The sequence below is a fragment of the Aethalodelphis obliquidens genome, unplaced genomic scaffold (assembly GCF_003676395.1).
Source record: "Aethalodelphis obliquidens isolate GAN/ISIS:26980383/991018 unplaced genomic scaffold, ASM367639v1 scaffold16, whole genome shotgun sequence".
NCBI lineage: Eukaryota > Metazoa > Chordata > Mammalia > Artiodactyla > Delphinidae > Aethalodelphis > Aethalodelphis obliquidens.
Window position 1 is genome coordinate 9,123,759 of NW_020837960.1, and position 23,361 is coordinate 9,147,119.

The following is a 23,361-nucleotide window of genomic DNA, read 5'->3' on the forward strand; positions in this document are numbered from 1 at the left end:
AAATCAAAGGAATGGAAATTTTGGGGCTGGGGATGGAGTGCGGGAGAACTGTAGTTATTAGTGCAAACCATCCTTTTCTTCCATTCCATATAAAGATAGAAAAAAATGTATTCCAAGACTGAACCTCAAAAAGGAAAATAAATACTAAGAGAAAAATGTACATTCTAAAGAAACAAAAGGGTAACTAGGGCACAAAGAGAACCAAGATTTGAGAACTGAAAATGGGAGTCTAGGGAGTTCCCTGGTAGCCTAGTGGTTAGGATTCTGGGTTTTCACTGCCATGACCCGGGTTCAATCCCTGGTGGGGGAACTGAGATCCTGAAAGCCATGTGGGAGAAGGGGGGAAGGGAGGAAGGGGGGAAGGGGGGAGGGAAGGAGGGAGGAAGGAAATGGGAGTCTAGAAAGAAAGTGGAACCAATTAATAGCCAAGCTGAGATAGCAGAGAATAAAGATAAAGGCTCAAAGTGAAGTTTTTTAACTTTCTGGACTCACAATTTTTCATTGTCTAGAATGGTGAAAGAGAAGCAGTACTTTAGAGTGGTCCTTTAGGGCAAGCAGTCTAACCTACTTCTCAAAATTCCCTTCTTTACCCATAAACCTATTGTATTTAGACAAGGTAACATTGTAATATAACATAGTCATGTATATTAGGAACTCCATTTGGCTCAGCAAAATCCTGAATCAGACATCCTTAAGCAAATCTAGACAACAGATAAACACACTTTAGACAGTGTATCCTTTAAAATAAAAGCAAAACTAGTACTAGAACCTTTTTAAAAAAACCCAACTTCTATTATAATAGTGTCATTCCTAAGAAAGAAAAAAGTTGCTTTTAAGAGGCAAAAATGCTTCCTTATTTAGAATCATGGACTTTTAATTAAACTTTAAGACCCTATGGATTTGCAGATAAAGGAACTAATAAAACATAGGAAGGCTGTAAACCTGTTAAAGATTTTAAAGCTAGTGGGTGGCAGAGACTTGCTAGCGCCAGGAGTCTCGTCTCTGGGGTATGCCCCTGACTTACCATCTCTGTAGAAGAGCCTCCCTACCTCTGGGGACTAACGGTACTGAGAAAACTTAACATAATCACTATCTTGTTTCCTAAGGAGAAAATTTTAGAAATTCATACATGCAAGAACTTAATTTTGCCTTTTCCTTCAGTGTTCAAAATCAAAAGAAGTAGCCTGTAACTCTAAGTGGGCAGAAGGACAAGTGAAAACCCCTACATGCATAAACAAGCAGTAACAGCAAGTCTGGGCATGATCTGGTATCACCCCACCACTTTTTCCTTATGAACTCCCCTACACATGTCAAATGACTGGAAGGAAGAGGCTGAATTTCCAGTCTTTTTGGAGATGGCGGCTAATTTGCCCCCCATTTACCCTATCCTCAGCTATGAGGGTATAGAGTACTTCCTTGCCACAAAATGTTAGTGAGACCTAACAGACACCACCCTCTATGGTTCTGAAATTACAATAAGAAAAGGAATCACACCTACAGGTCATCCATGGCCTTTGCTTTATAACAGCTTAGACTGTCAATAGTTTTAATCACAGAACATTTAATCACAGATAGATATTTTTTCTATCTCAAAACTGTATTTGTAGTAAGTTCACCATTCAACCATTCATAAGTCCTTCCTGAATGTTAATTTTCTCTCTCTGCTAGATTATAAAGTCTTTGAAGCCAACGATCATGTCTTTTAGTTTTTGTATTCCCATGGTTATCTATTTATTCTATAAACAGAATAGATACTAAATGTATACATATTACTCTCTCAGTAGCTGCCCTAAACCACCAAAAGCATGGGGCTATAAGAAGTGAGATTTTCTAATAAAGAAAAAAAGAAGAAAAAAAACCAAACCAAACCACCAGTCTTGTAATTTCAGGAATCCTGCTGTGGCAGAAGCAGCAAGAAGTGGAGTTGGGCTCTCCTAAATTACTGTTGGACCCCGCTTCACAGATTAGCCTTCAGTACAGTTAAATTTGCAGCATGATAAACTCAGGTACCAATGTTTTATACAGGAATTTGAAGGGTAAGGACCAAAATTCTCAGTGCAATTACAAATACTTCCCATAAAAATAATCAAATGGGAATCCCCTGTGATAAATAATTTCTCAAAGTTTTCATTAAAAACTTAAGAAAAAGGTAAATAAACCAAACTTCTTCATAGAAAAATTGTATTTACAACTCCATTCAAAAGCAGTTTTTAAAAGCAAACGATTTAACACTGAAATTGAGAAATCTATGCTCACCCAAAGTTGCCACGTCTAATAAATTATTAACAGAATACTGCATCAAAAATAAGGCAATAACCCAAGATATCCCATTAACAATTTCTCCACTCCCACAACTAGGAAGAATTAATCTATCTAGTAGCAAATGATATTTCATTCCGTTTCAGCATATCTGAAGTCCTTAAGGGCAAAAGTGATAAAACATGATCTTCATTCTTCATTAGACTCTTAGAACACTTGAAGGAAAATAATTTCTAAAGCACAAAGAGGTAAAGAGGTATAATCCTTTAAAAAGATGTACTCAGTGTTCAAAATTCAAGAATGCAGTATTAATACACAATGGGCGTTAGCTGAACATACGCAATACAGTGACAGCAAATTAATTTATTTAGTACTTTTTCCATTCCATATCATCAGGAGGATTGATTTCAACTTTCCTTTTACCTACATCAGACCAGTTGGTACTCAAAACTGTACCACCAGACTCCATCTGCAATAAAAAATAAAAATAGATTAATTATTGGCCCATGTAATCAAAACAGAATATTTTTCTAAAAACATTCCAAGCACAGAGTCCCCAATATAAGCTATGTTTGGCTCAATATACACAAGACAATATTCTGTTTTAACCTTAGGCTTTCCAGATAAGTTACCATATCATGCAAAAATCTGAAAAGGAAACTCTAGTTAGGTAGGAGGACCATGTCCACACACACTGCCATATAAAGCACGTGTCTCCCTGCTAATCAGCACAGAGGTATATGTGAAAAACCACCTTCAGATGAAAATACTGGGTTGGCCAAAAAGTCCCTTCAGCTTTAAAGTAAAAATAAAAGACACATTTTTCATTTTCACCAAGAACTTTATTGAACAACGTATTCACCATTTTGTTCCCCTACCTTCTGCCATTTTTCAGGCAACATCTTCCCAAAACTTATCTTTTTGAGCAAAGAATTGTTCCAGGTGCCTTTTGCAGTCTTCCAGGAAATTGAAATTTTTCCATTAAGAGAATTTTGTAAAGACCGAAATACATGGAAATCCAAGGGTACAATAATCTGGTGAATACAGTGGATGAATGGGAACTTCTCAGCCAAGTTGTAACAGTTTTTGCCTGGTCATCAAAGAAACTTGTAGTCTCGTGTTATCCTGATGGAAGATTATGCATTTTCTGTTGACTAATTCTGAACGCTTTTCATTAAGTGCTGCTTTCAGATCATCTAACTGGGAGCAGTACTTGTTGGAATCAATTGTTTGCTTTTCCAAAAGTAGCTCATAATAGAGGACTCCCTTCCAATCTCACCATATACACAACATCACCTTCTCTGGATGAAGACTGGCCTTTGGTGTGGTTGGTGGTGGTTCATTTTGCTTGCCCCACAAGCGAAATATTGTTCCACAATATTGTACAGCATCCACTTTTCACTGCCCATCACAATTTGTTTTAAAAATGGAACGTTTTCATTACGTTTAAGTAGAGAATCACATGCGGAAATACAGTCAAGGTTTTTTTCACTTAACTTATGTGGAACCCAAACATAACCAAGCTGGTGCAAATGATTTTCAACGCTTGATTTAGATATTTTGAGTATGTCAGCTATCTCCCGCGTGGTATAACATTGACTGTTCTCAATTAATGTCTCGATTTGACCGCTATCAACTTCAACTGATCTACCCAACCATGGAGCATCGTCCAGTGAGAAATCTCCAGTACGAAACTTCACAAACCACTTTTGATCAGTCACAGCACCTTCTCCATACACTGCACAAATCTGTTTTTGTGTTTCAGTTGCGTTTTTACCTTTCTTGAAATAATAAAGCATAATATGCAGAAAATGTTGCTTTTTTCCTTCCATCTTCAATATTAAAATAGCTACACAAAAATTCACTAATTTTGATAAGTTTTAAAAAAATGCACCCTGATATGACAGCTGTCACAATACAATCTAACAAAATTGTTTCGAATGAAGCTAAAGACAACTAAGCACTACTAGAGCCATCTTACTGGGGAAACCTAACGAACTTTTTGGCCAACCCAATGAAATTGGCTCCCAAAGAAAACGATAATGTCATCTCTTTTGCTGAGCACAGTGAAGACTTTGCGAAGTAAACTCTTTCTAGTTGGAGAGAACTTTAAGAGACCCTTCTCTCTCTGTCAAATGTACACAAGTGTATGCTGGAATTATTTTTAAATCAAGGTACATACATACACAGACACATAAAGTTAGTGTCTCAGTAAAGCACTGGTCATCTATTTACTACCCACTGAATAGAACACCTACTAACAAACCTAGCATATTCATAAATACATTTTAAAAATAAAGCTGTAACTGTTAATGCAATAAAAATTCATTGATTTGGATCACAGCAAAGAACAGAAAATTGTTAAAATCTAAACATTTGAAAATAATCAGCTATGTTACTGGTGAATGTATAAAGTTACATATGCTACCATTACACTGGAGCCTCAAAATAATCCCAATGCCCCACACTCTCTACCAAGCTCCTTTCCATGGGTTCCTTTGCACGGGATGCTCTCCTCTGTCCCGGTTCTTTTTATGTCTTTAGTTATCCTCCAAACATGACATGTCACCATCTCTCTGTGGCCTTCTTTGACCCTAGTCAGGACTCTAGCTACTCTTGTAGGACTTGTCTATGACACTGCACTGATAAAATTTTACGAATCTGCCTTCTCATACCTGCTTCCCACCCGTGGCTCCAAACTAAAGCTGAGAGTTTCTAAAAGGAAAGAAACATATTTTACCAATACTTATATCCTAGATCTAAGTGCAGTAGCCTGGCACACAGTAGGCTGCGAATAAAATACTGAAAAAAATGGGACAAGTTTATATAATAACTACTCCTAAGAGAACTAAACGAAGCAGATTTAATTTATAATCTGATCATATTTGCTGATGACATTTATTTTCCCCTTTCTTCTTATGGACTGCAGTGCAACGGAGCACTTCCATGATTATTCTGTATATGTTGATCTTTTTGCCCAATTAGACAGAGAGATCAGAGATAAGATAGAGTCTGTTTCTTTGTACAGGCTGACCTCGTTTTATTGTGCTTCACTTTACTGCACTTTGCAGATACTGCATTTTTTACAAACTGAAGATTTGTGGCAACCCTGCATAAAGTGAATCTATTGACGTCATTCTTCCAACAGCATGTGCTCACTTCATGTCTGTCACATTTTGATAACTCTCTTGTATTTCAAACTTTTTCACTGTTATTATCTTTGTTATGGGGATGTGTGATCAGTGATCTTTGATGTTACTACTGCAAAAAACTATGACTTGCTGAAGACTGAGATGATAAAGCTAGCATATTTTAGCAATAAAGAATTTTTAAATTAAGGTACATGCATTATTTTTTAGACATAATGTTATTACACACTCAGTAGACTACAGCATAGTGTAAACATAACTTTCACATGTACTGAGAAACCAAAAAAGTGTGACTCACTTTATTGCAAAATTTGCTTTATGATGGTGGTCTAGAACTGAACCCACAGGTCTCCAAGGTATGCCTGTATTCCCCCACAAAGACAGAAGCAAGCCCTTGGTATGTTCCAGGTCAATGCTGCCAAACAGATGGCTTATTTTATGCATACGTATGGTTCAGTTACACTTAGCAAAGTTTCTGTATGAAAATGGACACAGATTCTCTAGTGTAACTTTGAAATCTCACACACTATTTTGTCCAGAAGTTCTTAAAAGTCAACACTGAAACTGATTTCAGGGAATTCCCTGGCGGTCCAGTGGTTAGGACTCCACATATCCACTGCAGGGGGCACACATTCAATCCCTGGTGGGGGAACTAAGAGCCTGCAAGCTGCACAGCGTGGCAAAACAAACTAACAAAACCCTGATTTCTCCTTTTGGAGGCATCAAGTGAGTGTACTTTTTCCTAGTCTTCCCACTAAGTACAACTAAAAACCTTGTATGTTATATAAATAACAAATATAAGACAACTCTAAAAGGTGAAAAGAAGACAAATCAGCTAGGGACCTTGGGACCCAAAGAACAACACGGTGGTGAGTTCTTTGGGTTTTCTTTTTGCCTTATGTTTTCCAAGAGCTGGAACTGAAGAGGCTGGAAATGCCAAAGGGTGCAAACAAAAAAAGCCCCAACAAAAGCCTTATTTCTCTAGCCAATGGACAAAGACAAACAGAAAGAGAGAAAACTTTTAGACAATAATCACTCTAGCTAAACACCACAGTAAAAAACTGTGGTCCCATCCCCACCCAGGCCAGTGAAGGCTGAATGAAGAGCCTAAACTTCCACCCATGCTATGCTATCACAAACCGGCCTCCTCTGTTGCCTGTGGTGTCAGTGGAAACCACGTGGGGAGCTAGAATTCCTACCTATTCCCAGCAGTAACAAGGAGATGTCCTGGGGTGTCAACGGAGGTAGAGTGGGGTACCTGGATTTCTACCTCCACCTGGCAATAGTGAGGTAGTGACTTCCCTTCCTTTGCCAGAGGGGTTGTCAGAGAAAGCCATCTAAGACAGATGGTTTAAATAAGATCCAGAGTCTTGTAACATGAAAATGTCCAGATTTCAACTGAATATCACTTGGCACTGGTGAAAAACACCAAGAACCAGGAAGATTTCAGATTATATGTTTAAAAAGAGAAGACAATCAATAGATGCTAACACAGAGATGAAAGAGATGTTAAAATTATCTGACACATTTTTAAAGCAGTCAGGGTAAAAATGCTTCAACAAGAATTATGAACTAGTTTGAAACAAATGAAAAAAATAGAAAACCTCAGTAAAGAAACAGAAGACATAAAGAAGAACCAAATGAAAGTTTTATAATTGAAAAATACACTTGAAATAAAAACGTCAGTGAATGGGCTCAAGAGCAGAATAGAGAGAATAGAGCAAAGAATCAGTGAACCGGAAAACAGAACAATATAAATCACCCAATCTGAATGACAGAGACAAAACAGAGATAAAATGAACGGTTCTCAGGAATGTATAGTACTGTAACAAAATATCCAATACCTGTGTCATTGGGTTCCAGGAAGAAGAAAACAAAGAAGGAAGGTCTGAAAAAGTACTCAATGGTATAATGAATGAAAAGATCCCAAATTTGGCAAAAGACATAAACCTATAGATACAAGAAACTGAGTAAATCCCAACCAGTATAAACCCAAAGAAATCCTTGTCAATAGAAAGAATCTGTTATGGACAGATCTACTCTGAAAGAATGCCCAAAGGAAGTTCTCCAAACAGAAGGAGGCCTGGTGGTCCAGTGGTTAAGAATCCGCCTTCCAGTGCGGGGAACACGGGTTCAATCCCTGGTCAGGGAACTAAGCCTGTGTGCGGCCAACTACTGAGCATGCGGGGCACAACTAGAGAGCCAGCGTGCCTCAACTACAGAGCCCACGCACCACAACTACTGAGCCTGAGCACCACAACTAGAGAGAAGCCCACATGCCACAATGAGGAGCTCAAAAGCCACAGTGGAGGATCCTGCATGCTGCAACTAAGACCTGATGCAGCCAAAAATAAAATGAATAAATAAATATTTTTTTAAAAAATGAGAGGAGACAATGTGTTCAGGAGTTTAAAAAGAAAAAAAAAGAAACAAACAATGGAAACCTGAAAGTCAGAAAGGAAGAAAGAAAAAGGTCACAATATAGATAAATGCAATAGTTTGCTTTTCCTCTACGTTTTCTAAATTATTACACTGTATGATGTGGTTTCTAAACATATATAGAAGAATTCTTTAAGAAAATTATAAATGAGAAAAAGTAAAAGGACATAAAGGGAGGTAAGGTTTCTATACGTCATTCAGTGTCAAAAAAAATAACACCAGTAGACTATGATAAACTAAGTATAATATAGCTAATATAAAATTTAGAGCAACCAAAGATACACTACAAAACACTACAGATAAATCAAGATGAAATTCTAAAAACTGTTCAAGTACCCATAGGAAGGCAGGAGAAACAAATACAGAACAAACAGAAAACTTACATGGTAGACATAAGTAAGTCCTAATGTACCAATAATTACATTAAAAGTTAAGTGGTCCAAATGCATCAATTAAAAGAGACTGGCAGAATAAATTAAAAAAAACATGACCCAACATGCTGTCTAAAAGAAATTCACTTTAAATATGACTTAGAAATCTGAAAAAGAATGAATATATATAAGTGAATCACTTTGCTGTACACCTGAAACTAACACAACACTGTAAATCAACTATACTCCAATAAAATTGTTACAATAAAATTAAAAATGTTTAAAAAACGACTTAGGCAGGTTGAAAGTAAAAGGACGCAACAAGATATATCATGCAAAAATTACCCAAAAGACATAAGAATCAGCTATATTAACATCAAAGCAAAGAAAATTACCAGAGCTAGAGAATGACATTATATAATGATAAAAAGGTCAATCCACCATGAAAATACAGCAATCCTAAATGCATATGAACCAAACAACAGAGCTGCAAAATATGTGAAGCAAAAATTGACAGAACTTAAAGGTGAAATCAATAAATCCACAATTATAGCTGAAGACCCTCTCTCAATCAGTAGAACAGTAAGACAGAAAATCAACAAGAGTATCAATCAACAGGATCTAAGTGACGTTTATAGAACACTCCATTCAACAAGAGCAGAATATACATGCTTTTCAAGTGGAATATATACTTAGGATAAGAAGTCTCAAGTGAAATCAAAATATATACTGAACTGAATAAAAATGAAAAAGTAACATCAAAATTTGTGGAAGACAGCTGAATTCTTCTGAGAGGGAAATTTATAGCATAAACACATATAACAGAAAAAAGAAAAAGGGTCAAATCAATAATCTAAGTTCATATCCACAGAACCTATTAAAAAAAGAATAACAAAATAAACCCAAAGTAAGCATAAGGAAGAAAATAATTAAAAGCAGAAATAAATGAAATTTACAACAAAAAAAATAGGAGGAAAAATTTAAGATCAACAAAAAGCTGATTCTTTGGGGGAAAAAAAGTAAATAAAATTGACAAACCCTAGCAAGACAAAGGAAAAAAAAAAAGACACAAATTACCATTATAGGAATGAAATGGGTTATCACTACAGACCCTGCAGTCATCAAAAGACCCTGCAGTTCCCTTCAAAGTTGAAGGGAACCCTACCAACACTAACAACTTAAACGGACCAATTCCTCAAAAACAAACTACCACAAGTCACTCAATATGAAATAGACAACCTGAAGAGTCCTATAAGCTACTGGGATAATGAAATTCATAATTTAAAATCTCCCAAATAAAGAAGTATCAAGGCCTAGATGGCTTCATTGGTTTAAATAATCTTTAAAGACAACACTAATTCTACAAATACCCTCCCCCCAAAAAAGAAGAGGATGGAGCACTTCCCAATCCATTCTATGACGTATTACCCTGATACCAAAACCAGAAAAAGCACCAAAAAAGAATACTGTAGACCAACATGCCTCATAAATATAGACACAAAAATGCTTAAAGTATTTAAAAATAGAATTGAGTAATATATAAAAAGAATTATACACTATGACCAACTGGGGTTTATCCCAGGGATGCAAAGCTGGTTCAACAGTAGAACAGCAGAAATCAATCATATTAATCACATAAAATCACCACTTTGACAAATTAAAGAAAAAAAATCACCTAATCATATTGACCACATGCAGAAATATTGCAGAAAAAGTATTTGACAAGTCAACAGCCATTCATGATAAAAATCTCAGAAAAAAAGAAATAGAGCAAAACTTTCTTAATTTGATAAGCATCTACAAAAACCTACAGCTAACATTATACTTAATGGTGAAAGACTGAATGGTTTTTCTCTTAAGATGGAGAACAAGGCATCGGTGTCTACTCTCACCAATCTTATTCAACATAGTGCTGGAAGTTCTAGCCAATAAAAGGAAATAAAGGGCACACATATTGGAAAGGAAGAAATTAAACTGTCCCTATCTGAAATACCTCCTTAGGTAGGTTTATTCCTAGGTATTTTATTCTTTTTGTTGCAATGGTGAATGGAATTGTTTCTATAATTTCTCTTTCTGATCTTTTGTTGTTAGTGTATAGGAATTGCAAGAGATTAAACTGTCCCTATTTGAAGATACGATTGTCTACATAGAAAATCACAAGGAATCACAAAGAATCTACCAAAAAAAATCTCCTAGAACCAGTAAGTGAGTTAAACGAGGTAAATACAAGATAAATACAAGATAAACATTAAAAACAAAACAAAAAAACCCCTGTATTTCTAGATACTAACAACAAACACATGGATGCCAAAATTAAACATATAATACCATTTATAATCACTCAAAAAAAAGAACCCAATACTTAGGTATATCTAGTAAAACACACAACTACTGAAGCCCACGCACCTAGAGCCCATGCTCCACAACAAGAGAAGCCACTGCAATGAGAAGCCTGCGCACCTCAATGAAGAGAAACCCCCGCTAGCCGCAACTAGAGAAAGCCCACGCGCAGCAATGAAGAGCCAATGCAGCCAAAAAAAATAAATAAACAAATAAATAAAAAAGAAATGTTCTCTATCTTAACTGTCAATATCATGGTTGTAATATTATAATTCTGCAAGACGCTTCTACTGGGGAAAACTGTAAAGGATATAAGGGATCTCTATTACTTCTTCCAACTGCATGTGAGTCTACAATTATCTCAAAATAAAAAGTTTAATTAAAAACAATTTTTTAAGGCAATAGTGAAAAGCATAATCATGATCAGTTACCACTTGGTAACTTACATGGAATATCTGAGCCACAAACACACTTATTACCTATATGTTAATTTTAATTATTAAATTTTAACTTTAACTTTCTACTGTAAATATCAACACCTTAAAAGAAGACAGTGACATTTCCAGAGCTACGGGTAAAAGTCAAATGATTACAGCTTCAAGCAAAATCTACATGGTTCTATAGTGATGACTAGTCATTAAAATCTCAGAACTTGATGCCTAATTCAGGTGGTATTCATGCCCTGGCAAAAAGCCTGAATTTTCTTAATCAATACAGAATTATTAACAAACCAATGAATAATTAATGTGCACCTTCTACTTGGCAAACACTGTTCTGGAAGTTTCCCTTCTATATTCTTCATCTGACACTGAGATTATACATGATACCAGAAGGTAAACACCGGAAGCTCACTCAGCTATTGTGATAAATCCAACTGGAATAACTCCATATCATCCACTCACTATAACCTTGGTATTTCTTAAGACTTCCAAGTTCTAACTCCCTGATGAAAAAATTTATTTGGAAGATACCATTTGTTTCTTACCTCCTCCACAAGTTCCCAACTTCCTCAGTAATTACTCTAAGTTTAGAGCAAGAACAAATGTTCAGACAAAGTCCATTCAAAATGGTCTCCCAACTACAGTACATGCAATCTGATCTCAAATTACATACTTATTTTTTTTTAATTTCTGAAATTTACTACTACAATAGATTTTCTTAAAGTTTATATTCTTACAAATGATTTGTTCATGGCACGTTTCACTTCATCAGAACCATCTGAATAGATCTGCTGAAATAATTTGTTTAAAGCTGCATCTCCCTCCAACTTCTCATTCTTTTCTTCTTCTTTGATCTCACCAACTAATTTATCCCAATTTCTTGTATAATGAGATGATGATGGATACAGGTTCTTTATATCTATGGAGTAAAAAAAGACAAAAGTGATTAATCAACATGTGATTATGTCAAGCATATGTAACTTTCTGACCATGATGGATACAACATCTTAGCAAATAGTTTTAAGTCACTGAATTTCATGTTTGTAATAAATGTCTTTCTGATATATAAATCAATAATTAACATTTACACTTCTAAAAACTGAATCAGTTAGCATAATGTAAAATCTGGGAATTTCTTTTGAGCAAAATAACTCAAAGTGTAAACTTTTGGTACATTATGCAAAATTAGATTAAAAAACAGATCCTTCATGTTAATAATACGAGAAACTGGGTGAGAAGCATACAGGAACTTTTATGTTTACAAAACAGGTGCAAAGATAGTACAAACAATTCTAAAAATAGTAATTTTTTAAAAAGATGCTTCATTAACAAATTTCTCTAAACAGTTTTAATAAATGTTAAAAATGTGGCTTTACCTGAGGTACTTATATCTTTCAGAGTAGAAATAAGCTGAAAGTATTGAACTGCCAGGCCATCTGCCAGTGAGTTAAGACTCGATCCTCTCCCCACATTAAAAATATTAGATTACTTCAGTAGGAGAAAACAATAAAGAATTCCTGAATGTTGAAAAATACTACACGTGATGATCTAGAGTTCAGCGCCCACATCATGCACACATAGAAAATGATAAGATTTGTAGGGCACATTGGGATAAACAGAGGCTGCTTGCAGCCAGAGAGGCAACGAACCCAGGGACTCAGGCACGGCCAACACTGCCCCAAAGACCAAGGGAATCAAGATCTGCACACACAAATAATTAAAAAGTAACTAAACAGTTACCTAAGAGCTGTAAGAGCAGTTCTGTCCACTATTCAATGGAAATATAATGTAAGCCACAAATGCAACTCACATACATAATTTAAGAATTTCTAGTAGCCACATTACTAAAAAGAATCAGGTGAAATGTATCCTAATTATATGTTTTATTTAGCCCAATACATGCAAAATAATATCAGGTCAACATGAAATCAATATAAAAATATTAAGATATTTTATATTCTTTTTTTCATACTAAGTCTTCAAAATCTGGTAGGTATTTTACATTTAGAGCACATCTCAATCCAGACTAGTCATATTCCAAGTAGTCAACAGGTACAGGTGGCTTGCAGCTACTACCCTGGACAGTACAGCTATAGAGCTTTAAAAAAAAACGGATTCAAAACTTCCCTATGAGTATATTAGGACACATGAATGCTCGTCTAAACGTCTCTCTTGCACTGCTGCCTAGAGCTCTATGTATGCCCTTTCTCAAAATAGTTGAGAAACTACTAATTGTTCATTCTGCTTTTCCATCCTTTCTCTTCACCTGTAAACCAACTCCCTCCCTGCTCATCTCACCCCCACCCCACAACAAAACAAAACCACAGCACACCACAGTTTTATTCAGGGCAAGCATACTGTTTTCCAAATTTTATCTATCCTTCCTCTACAAGTAATCTCCTCTATCTTCTGTACATTTTCACTACTAGCCAGGAAAACAAAAACATGCGTGCCATGGTAAATTAAGAACCTAGGAAACATGGGTTTAATTAATCCTAACGCTGATTCGCCAGATGGGAGCACAGTTCTAATCTCCATTTCACAGATAAGAAAGCTGACCCAGATAGGTTAATCAACTTGCCTTTATCTGCAGTCTCCAGCTTGTCAAAACTTTGACAAGCATATTAACTCCTTACAAAAATATAACAGGTCAGGAGGAATAGCATCTTGAATCTCCAAGGCACTGAGTTTAGAGAGTTTGTAACTATAACACCAAAAAATCTTTAATCTCAGAAAAACGTTAACACCTGTAGAGATGGTAGATGAACTACTGAGAGACAGGTAACCTAACTTCCTTGCTTATTCACTATAATATTGATATCAAATAACTGCAAAGATACTCATGTCAGCAGAGACTTCCCATTGTTAAAAATGCAGCAACAAGCAGTATCACACATGGGGTAGAAGAACCAGGGCCAGACTCTAAATGGCTGGATTTAGTCCCAGACAATGAAAACTGCTAGGTAATCTTAGGCAAGTTGCTTAACCTTTCTGAGCCTGTAAAATAGGAAGAACAATACTAGGCTACCTAATATCAGGGCTGCTGTTAGACTTAGGTGAGATACTATATTAAAAGTGTTGATATTTCTTTTAAAAAATGCTTTAAGCTATATATAAACCTCCATCCAAAAGTATCTGGGAGTCAGCTCCAAGAAGAGTGCATAATATCTTTACTATACCTTTCACATAAAGTGGGAAGCAGAAGCTTAATAAACAGCTTATATACCAACTTGAAGTATTTCAATTCTTAAAAATTATCTATTGGTGTCAATTCCCTGGCTTTGTTAATCATGCTATAGGTTAGTTACGATATTATCATGCAGGAAAACTGGGTGAAGGGTACGTGGGAACTCTATTATTTCTGCAACTTCTATTAGAATCTAAAATCATTTCAAAATAAAATTTAAAAATGATCTGTTGGCTAACTTAGTGTTTTCTACAAAGTGCCACAAGGAAATTATATTTTCTGTTATAGAAGAAAGCAGTGAAAAATCTAAAAGTAGCTGAAACTTAAGAGTTACCTCTTTTCAGTCATCAAATCAGAACATTATCTCTAATCAAAGGAAATTTCTCTCCATTCATTAATGAGGCCATTGCTATAAAATAGTCTTAGACTGTAGTTCTAAGTGTGTCCTACAGATTAATCATTCCATTAGAAAAATACCTATGTGCCTATTGCCTATGCTCAGAACTGACCACAACATAGTCTGTCCCTTAAAGGGTTAAGCAATCAACCTTATTCTACCCCTAAGCCTGCCTTAGGCCTTCATTAGCTGTTTGCCTCCACCTCTTAGAAATATACTGAGGGACTTCCCTGGTGGTGCAATGGTTAAGAATCTGCCTGCCAATGCAGGGGACACGGGTTCGATCTCCAGTCTGGGAAGATCCCAAATGCTGCGGAGCAACTAAGCCCGTGAGCCACAACTACTGAGCCTGCGCTCTAGAGCCCATGAGCCACAACTACTGAAGCCTGTGCTCCACAACAAGAGAAGACCCCCCAACGAGAAGCCCGTGCACCACAATGAAGAGTGCCCCTGCTCGCCACAACTGGAGAAAGTCTGCGTGTAGCAATGAAGACCCAATGCAGCCAAAAATAAATAAATAAATTTATAAAAAAAAAAAAAAAAAGAGAAATATACTGAAATGGGGAACTTCTCTGACGGTCCAGCAGTTAAGATCCGGCGCTCCCAATGCTGGGGGCCTGTTTGATCCCTGGTCGGGGAACCAAGATCCCACGTGGCACAACTAAGTCTGTGTGCTAAAACTACTGAACCACACAACTAGAGAAGCCCGCACACCACAACGAAGACCCAGCACAGCCAAAACATGAGAGAGAGACAGACAGAGAGACACAGACATACAGACATAGACACAGAGAGAGAGGGAGAAATGGGCTAGATACTTTTCACTGTGAAGCCTTGAAATTCCAGGAAATTAAGAGTTGACATAATTAGAAGAAACAGAAAGGAATAAATAAGAGGGGAGAAGGGAAGAGGAGGAAATACATCAGCAGAGTAAACTACTAATTCACGTAAAACACAGAAAGAAAAAATAGGAAAGGCCAACACACAAAAGCAAACAACCCCCAACTGACATCACAAACTGACGTGATAAACAATCAATCCCAATTCCCTCTGGGCTTTTGCTGCCATTTATCTGTATTCTTATGGAGTTTAAGAAGTTAGAACCATCATAAGAAATACTCTGTTTTCATTACAGAGCAACCTCCTTATATTCAATGTATCTTATCTTGGGAACATAAATAATGAAAATAGAATACTCATTAGTATTTAATTTCAACTATATAACACAATATGAATTTAAAGCTCATCAAGGCCAGAAAACAAACCTGTTATGAACCGTCTGGGGTTAGGCACCTCTCCTTGCCCCTCTAGCTTTTCCCATCTCACAGCCTCTGGCTTTTTCATTTTAATTTCAATCTAGAGGAAACACCAAATAAAATCTATTATTCAATGTAAAATACACAAAACAGTGGAAAAAATGCAATTTCTTTAACTTATCAATGTTTTATAAGAACAGTGTCCTCAAAACAGTTTCCTTAAACTATACCAAGTTAAATTCGAAAAACTTGAAACATTTATTTTGTTTCTACTTAAAAGCCACCCTTCAAAAACAATATACATACACACTATAAACTACAATTAAGAGTCTTGAAATCCACATGCTTTTCTTCTAAAGCAGTGTTGTCAACCAGGGGTAATTTTGTCCCCCGGGGAAATCTGGCAATGTCTGGAGACACTGTTGGGTCATCACAACTGAGGTGGGAGTGAGGAGTGACTAGGGGTACTACTAAACATCCTACAACATGCAGGGCAATTCCCATGACAAAGAATTATCCAGCCCCAAATGTTAACAGTGCCCACCACTGAGAAACCATGTTCTAAAGGAATTACTATATTTCCATGTACATTAACCTGTTTTAGAGTAGAGAAATTCATTCCATTGTATAAAAATGATACAAGTGAAACTGAGGGCAGTCACCAGGTAGATCCCTTAAACTATAACTTGCTTGATAAATAACATCCTGTAAGCTGCCTTCACTGATTAAGCTCACTTTAATTGTTCTTGCAAACTGCATACCCTCCAAGTTTCATGTAACCTGAACAACATATCACAAGACTCCTTTAACTATCCCCTATATAAAACACCTCTGATATATGGGGCATTATAGTAATGGTAACTGTTTTCCAGGAACATGGAGCTACTCTTGCCCAGTTCAAACCAGTCCAGACCACTGACCACTCAACTGGGCCGTCTCGAGTATCTCATGGATGACCTTTTGACATCAGAGGGCAAAAATCTTCACCCCCCAAATCATGCTAATGCCATTTTCTGAACATGCATCCCATGAAAAAGCATGTAACTCAGATATGCCTACACAGAACACCAATGACCTCACTTCATCATCGTTTCCCACACCTCAGACCACCTTGCTTCTTTATCCCATAAATATCCCAAGCCCCTCACCTCTGGTGAGGCAGATACAAGATTTGTTCTCCCATCTCCTCATTCGGCTGCCTCACGAACAAACCCTTTCCCTTTTGCAAACCCCGGTGTCCCAGTGTTTGGCTTGCTGTGCACTGGGTAAATGGACCTGGTTTGGTAACACAAGTTATGCTAACAGTTTTACATATTTTTTACAGACCATGAGGAGCTTCGGAAGGCTTAAACTAAGGCCATTTATGACAATGAAATGTTAAAAGCATCTTTAACTCTCTAATCAAGGCTGCTCCCTTAGAATCTACCCTTAACCGTAACATACACTGGTATAGCACTTACCTTATGCTTTCCTTATTCAAATAATGCTCTCGCCCTCATTTTTAGCCTAGCAAAAATAAGCATTTACAGTGATGGTAAACACAGTTATAATTATTATGCAAATGGTTACGAATCAAATTAGAATTTTATATTCTAATGCTTTTTCTAAGAAAAGAATTACTACTTTTGTAAGTAGAAAAACACCCAGAAGACAGACTTTACAAAAAGAAAAGCCTACTGTGTCACACTTTGGTTCTTTGACCCCTTTGGGGAAGATGAATCATTTAAATTAACAATTACTGGTAATCTTTCTACCAACAGCATTTAGGGGGAGAATCCTTAAAATGTGCATTTTAAAATACTTTAACAAAACACTAAAAGAAATCTGCCAATATTTTCAGTCAGATATGAAGTGATGGAATGGAAGGGTATCTTCTTAAGGCGCATAGAAATGTAACAAAAAATGTTTTCATGAGAAAAGCAGGAAACAAATCTCACTAGAAAAGGGGCAAAACAATTAGCATTTTTAATGTAATTTACATGTTTAAATTCTACATAAATAAAATCAAACATTTAAAAGGATCTCCAGAATTCCCTAAAATGAACTATGATTAACTTTTATAAAGTAAAATACTATCAATATTTTCTCACACACAGTATTAAGTGAAAGTACTCTGATTATTTTAAGCTGTCACTGCTGGGATTTTATCAAAAAGGGTCAGAAATCCAACAGCTGCAATGACACAGAAATAGTTACTGAAAAGGACTATTAATATTATACTAAAATTTAAAACTGCATCTTGCTCCTTTAATTTTCAACTCATCCAGAAATGAAGACCTCACAAACAGTGTGTACATCAAAACTATCCTTAACTAACCTCAGCCACGGGGCACCCTATATTCACACGTGTTCCTGAGCTAAGCACCATCTATAAAAAGTCCCTTGTTTCACATGAAGAGCACTCACATCTCTGAAAGCCTCTATAACCTAAATAATTGTGCACTATGAACAAAGAGGCCTTTATAAAGCCAAAGCCCTAAGTCACAACCTGTTTCAACTGAGACATGCTGACCTGAACTTGAAATTATACTTAATCCATTCATTAAAAGAGGTGCACATAATAAACCATTTAAAACAGCTTTTTTAAAAGGTAAAAGGGGGGAGAGACTAATATTCTATGAATTCCTTTTTACACCTACTTCACTTTTAATGCTTATATATGCTTTTAAAAATGATTCTGACAGATACTTCTCAAATTACCACCAGTACAATTTCAGATATTTTTATTGGGACCATTAATCAGCCATTCTATTTTTATTTAAGTCAAAAATAATTTAAAAGTTAACTTAAAACTTTGGTAGTTTATAACCTACTGTATAGCACAGAGAACTCTACTCAGTGCTCTGTGGTGACCTAAATGGGAAGGAAATCCCAAAACGAAGGGATATATGAATATGTATAGCTGATTCACTTTGCTGTACAGTAGAAACGAACACAGCTTTGTAAAGCAACTGTACTCCAATTAAAAAACAAACAAACAAACAAACCTTTGGTAGTTTGCTTGAATGTTGCTCTCATATGCACAGGGAAGGCTTTCAATGTGCCGTAATATCCCAAAGCAGCATTCACAAACTACTAATAAGAATCCCTCCTCTGTTGGGTTGTCAGTTTTCAATATTATGTGTACTACCACCCACTTCTAAGGTCTCCTTTGCACAGCAGAGAGTTTAATTTTTTCCAATAAATGGAACTTCAGGTTTAAAGAAAAGTCATACTTCTAAAGGGTCAAGGCTCTTCCAGACACTACCTTCTTAAAAAGGGGTAAGTGACCTCCCACTTACTACTACAAATTGATGGTGAAGGAATCTTTCCCAGAGACTAGAGGGCTGTGCAGTTTACTGGTAAACATTTTTTTCTGGCAAACTTTTGAGAACCATCTGTTTCAAGTCTGCAGTCAATAAATGTTTCCTGATCTCTAGAATGCAGCTTTTCCAGTATTCTCTCAGTCAGCTCTTTGCACATTTAATTGCTGTACCAAAACCCTCTGTCCAATATTAGAATAGCTCGGTCTTCCCTGAGGCCAGACTGCACATCTACTGTCTTTATTTTTACACTCAAATCATTTTATAATTGTTTTTTTTTTTTTTTTTTTTGGTGGTACGCGGGCCTCTCACTGCTGTGGCCTCTCCCGTTGCGGAGCACAGGCTCCAGACGCGCAGGCTCAGTGGCCATGGCTCACGGGCCCAGCCGCTCCGCGGCATGTGGGATCCTCCCGGACCGGGGCACGAACCCGTGTCCCCTGCATCGGCAGGCAGACTCTCAACCACTGCGCCACCAGGGAAGCCCTATAATTGTTTTTAATGCAAAAGATGGTAATGAATGAAGAGGAACTGAATAAACTTCTCCGAAGTTCTAGAAGCTCAGTTCAAGTATTTATTGAGTACCTACTGTGAGCCAGGCACTATGCTGGTGCATAAGACCACCACCTCTATTCTTCTTGAAGAAATCAATCAGAAGACACATTCCCATAAACAAAAAATTCCAGCATCCATCATCTGTAGTGACAGACCTAAGTTTTGGGAAATATCTAATTATCTGGAAGGAAGTATGCCAAAATGTCATCAGTAATGAGACTGATTACATTCTCAGCTCACTTATATTTTTCCAAATTTTCTATGATATGCATTTATTGCTTTTACAACCTGAATAAAAACTAAATCATCAGTATTAAATAATAATAGCAGTAATATTTATTGAGCACTTATTACATACCCCATGTACTAAGTGCTTCATATATATCATCTCACTTAACAGAAAGTGAGAAGAGAAAACCACCTATATTTTAGAGATGAGAGAGCCAATAAATAGAGTAACCTGCTGGAAGTGTCTTTTTCTGCTAGAAGTTTTACTTATTTTATTTCCTCAGAAATAAGCAGAGGTTGAGGACATGTCAAAAACAGTCAGTTGTGTAATTCCAAAAGAGTCACAAATAGGTGCCACTGCTGGATGTATGACTAATCACACTGAGCCTCAGTTTCGCTTGTAAAATGGGATTAATAGGGTCTACCTCACTTAGGATTCTTTTGAGGCTTAAATAAAACCACGTATGAAAACAATATAGCATTGTGTCTGGCAAGTAACAACTGAATGCTATTATGAATATCTTCATCATTGTTACAATTAGCTGAAAATCTGGGCAAATTATTTTATATCTCCAGGTTCAGTTTCCATACCTGTAAAAAGGTAATAACAATACCTACACCATTCAGTAACTGTGAGGATTACATGGGATAATACACAGCAATAAAAACAGTTACCTACTGTAATTCTCCAAAGGTCAAACAACATGGCATTGGCTAAATAAGCTACAGTAAATGCCTATCATGAAATACTTTGCTGTAAAACATCTAAGGGCATAAAAAAAATACCCATAATGAATAAGTTTAACAAGACAGCTACAGACAGTATGGACAGTAAAATCCTTTTCTTTTGAAAATAGATGTATACACATTAATAGAAAAGGCAGCTCTACAATTTGTGGATATCAGCAACTAAAGTTATTTAAAAAAACAAACAACTACAACAACAAAAAAAACCCTATTACCATGACCATATCAAAAAGGCATAACAAAACAATAATCCAAAACCCCACACACACCTGTGTGTTTCAAAAAGCAGTAGTATCCTGCCGGGACACCTCCAACCCCATTATATCATAATTAAGATTCTTCTATGAATATCAAGTAAAGGAATTTTAAAACTTCTCAAATGTCAGTGGGTTAAGAAGGCAGAAGGGGGCTCTTTGTCTCTAAGACACACATTTTTATTTCCCACAATTTCAGTTAAAAGCCTTCATATTTTATATTGATATAATACAAAAAATTACTTTGACTAAAAATAGGAACACAAGAACATTTCCACAAAGGCAAATTTACTCCAAAGGATTCTGAGAATTCTAATTTTTTCTTACAGGGAGTGAACATTAATCTTTAAAATGAATATTTCACAGCATAGCTGTTACTGAAGTTATAATCCTGTGATTGTGATAAGAGAATATTGTCACGATATTAACAAAATGAAATAAAAGAACCATTACAGCTTCTTAATAAAAAAATGGATTAATAGGCAGATATGTAAGCTGGTATTCAGTAGAATGTAGAAATAACTACCAAAGGTACTAAAAAATATGAATTCTAAGAAAAACATATTACATATTACACTGTAAAACATTTAATTGAGCGAATTCCCCAGCAGTCCAGTGGTTAGGACTCAGCACTTTCACTGCCAGGGCCCAGGTTCAATCCCTGTCAGGGAATTAAGATCCTGCAAGCTGAGCAGTGCGGCACCACCACCCCCCCCGAAAAAAGAAAAAATTTAGTTAAGAAATGCTATTTCAGTATTTTAAGGATACTACCTCTTCCTCTTTTCATTGCAAATTAGATTTAGTTTGAATTAATAACACTTAACCAATGGTTATACATAAATATACAACATGCATTTTTTTTTTCTTTTTTTTTGCTGTACGCAGGTCTCTCACTGTTGTGGCCTCTCCCGTTGCGGAGCAAGGCTCCGGACGCGCAGGCCCAGCAGCCATGGCTCACGGGCCCAGCCACTCAGCGGCATGTGGGATCCTCCCGGACCGGGGCACGAACCCGCGTCCCCTGCATCGGCAGGCGGACTCTCAACCACTGCACCACCAGGGAAGCCCGCAACATGAATATTTGAAGGTGAGAAAGAAAACAGGATTCTCAAAAGGCAAAGAAATAGCCCTTTTAAACCACAGATTTTACAGAATCTCTAATTTCAGGAATATTTTCCCAAGCAAAATGCACCCTTTTATCCAACCACATAAATGATTCAAGACGCCTGCAAACGTATGAAAAGCAAATTACTATTTTTCCCTTTTAGTGTCATCACTAAACAAGACTCAGTAACCCAGAGAAAGATTTTCAGTATTTTAACATTGTCTCCCTCTGCTGTATGAAAAAGATTCCAAAATTTCATCATTTACATTAAGATATAATTAAGTACAATTCTTTCCATTTGTTTCCCATAAAACACAGCTTAAAAACTGGAAGTTTAACAAAGTAATATATATTACTTCGGGTTAGGACAATAAAAATAATCATCCTCCCGAATATATCCTACAAATATAAATTCTTTAGTCCAGACAGAAAAACCTATGAAAAGAAGCAACTGCTTTACAGAAGGATAAGTATTTTTCCTGGGCCACACTGAACAATTTAGTAACTTGTGAACTTGGGGAAGGCATTTTAAGTGCATGAACCTCAATTTCTTTTCACCTGTAAAACTAAGAAGGAAAATACTTACTACACCCTGCCAACTTCATAAGGCCAACATCAGAATCCAATATAAATTCATTCTCTGAACAATTACTGACCACTCACTCACTACACACAGTGCATACGGCTAAGGATGCCAAATTTAGCAAATGAAACATACTTATATTTAAAAATTATTCACTGTTTGCCAGCCCGCCAAGCTGAGATGTCAGATCAGCCATTTCTCAACAGTCACTGATGTGAAGTGCCAGGTGTGAGGCCTGTGCATGAAGCACCCTGTGAACAAGTGAAACTAGAGGAAGCACAAAGGAAAAGAAAAAAAAAAGGCAAGAACTGTGTCTTGCAAGAACACCATAATCACAACTAACTGCTGAACAATCATCGACAGGAAGACACTGGAACTAACCAAAAAAGATAGCCCACATCCAAGGACAAAGGAGAAGCCACAATGAGATGGTAGCAGGGGCACAATCATAATAAAATCAAATCCCATAACCACTGGGTGGGTGACTCATAAACTGGAGAACACTTATACCACAGAAGTCCACCCACTGGAGTGAAGGTTCTGAGCCGCATGTCAGGCTTTCCAACCTGGAGGTCCAGCAACAGGAGGAGGAATTCCTAGAGAATCAGACTTTGAAGGTTAGTGGGAATTGATTGCAGGACTTTGACAGGACGGGGGGAAACACAGACTCCACTCTTGGAGGGCACACACAAAGTAGTGTGTCCACCAAGACCCAGGTGGAAGGAGCAGTGACCCCATAGGAGACTGAACCAGAC

At 36.7% G+C, this 23,361-nt stretch overlaps 1 protein-coding gene across 1 annotated transcript in view; it reads right to left on the reverse strand.

The window, feature by feature from the left end:
- Window positions 1–2,164: 2,164 nt before the first annotated feature.
- The window catches only part of SUGT1 (SGT1 assembly cochaperone of MIS12 kinetochore complex), a 40,418-nt gene continuing 19,221 nt past the window's right edge, over window positions 2,165–23,361 (reverse strand). The window contains exons 11-13 of the mRNA XM_027116141.1: window positions 15,848–15,938; window positions 11,736–11,917; window positions 2,165–2,728 (exon numbers count right to left, since the gene is read on the reverse strand). Coding sequence (XP_026971942.1) covers window positions 2,627–2,728; window positions 11,736–11,917; window positions 15,848–15,938 — 375 coding nt within the window. The 3' untranslated portion in view covers window positions 2,165–2,626. The remainder of the gene's footprint in view (window positions 2,729–11,735; window positions 11,918–15,847; window positions 15,939–23,361) is intronic.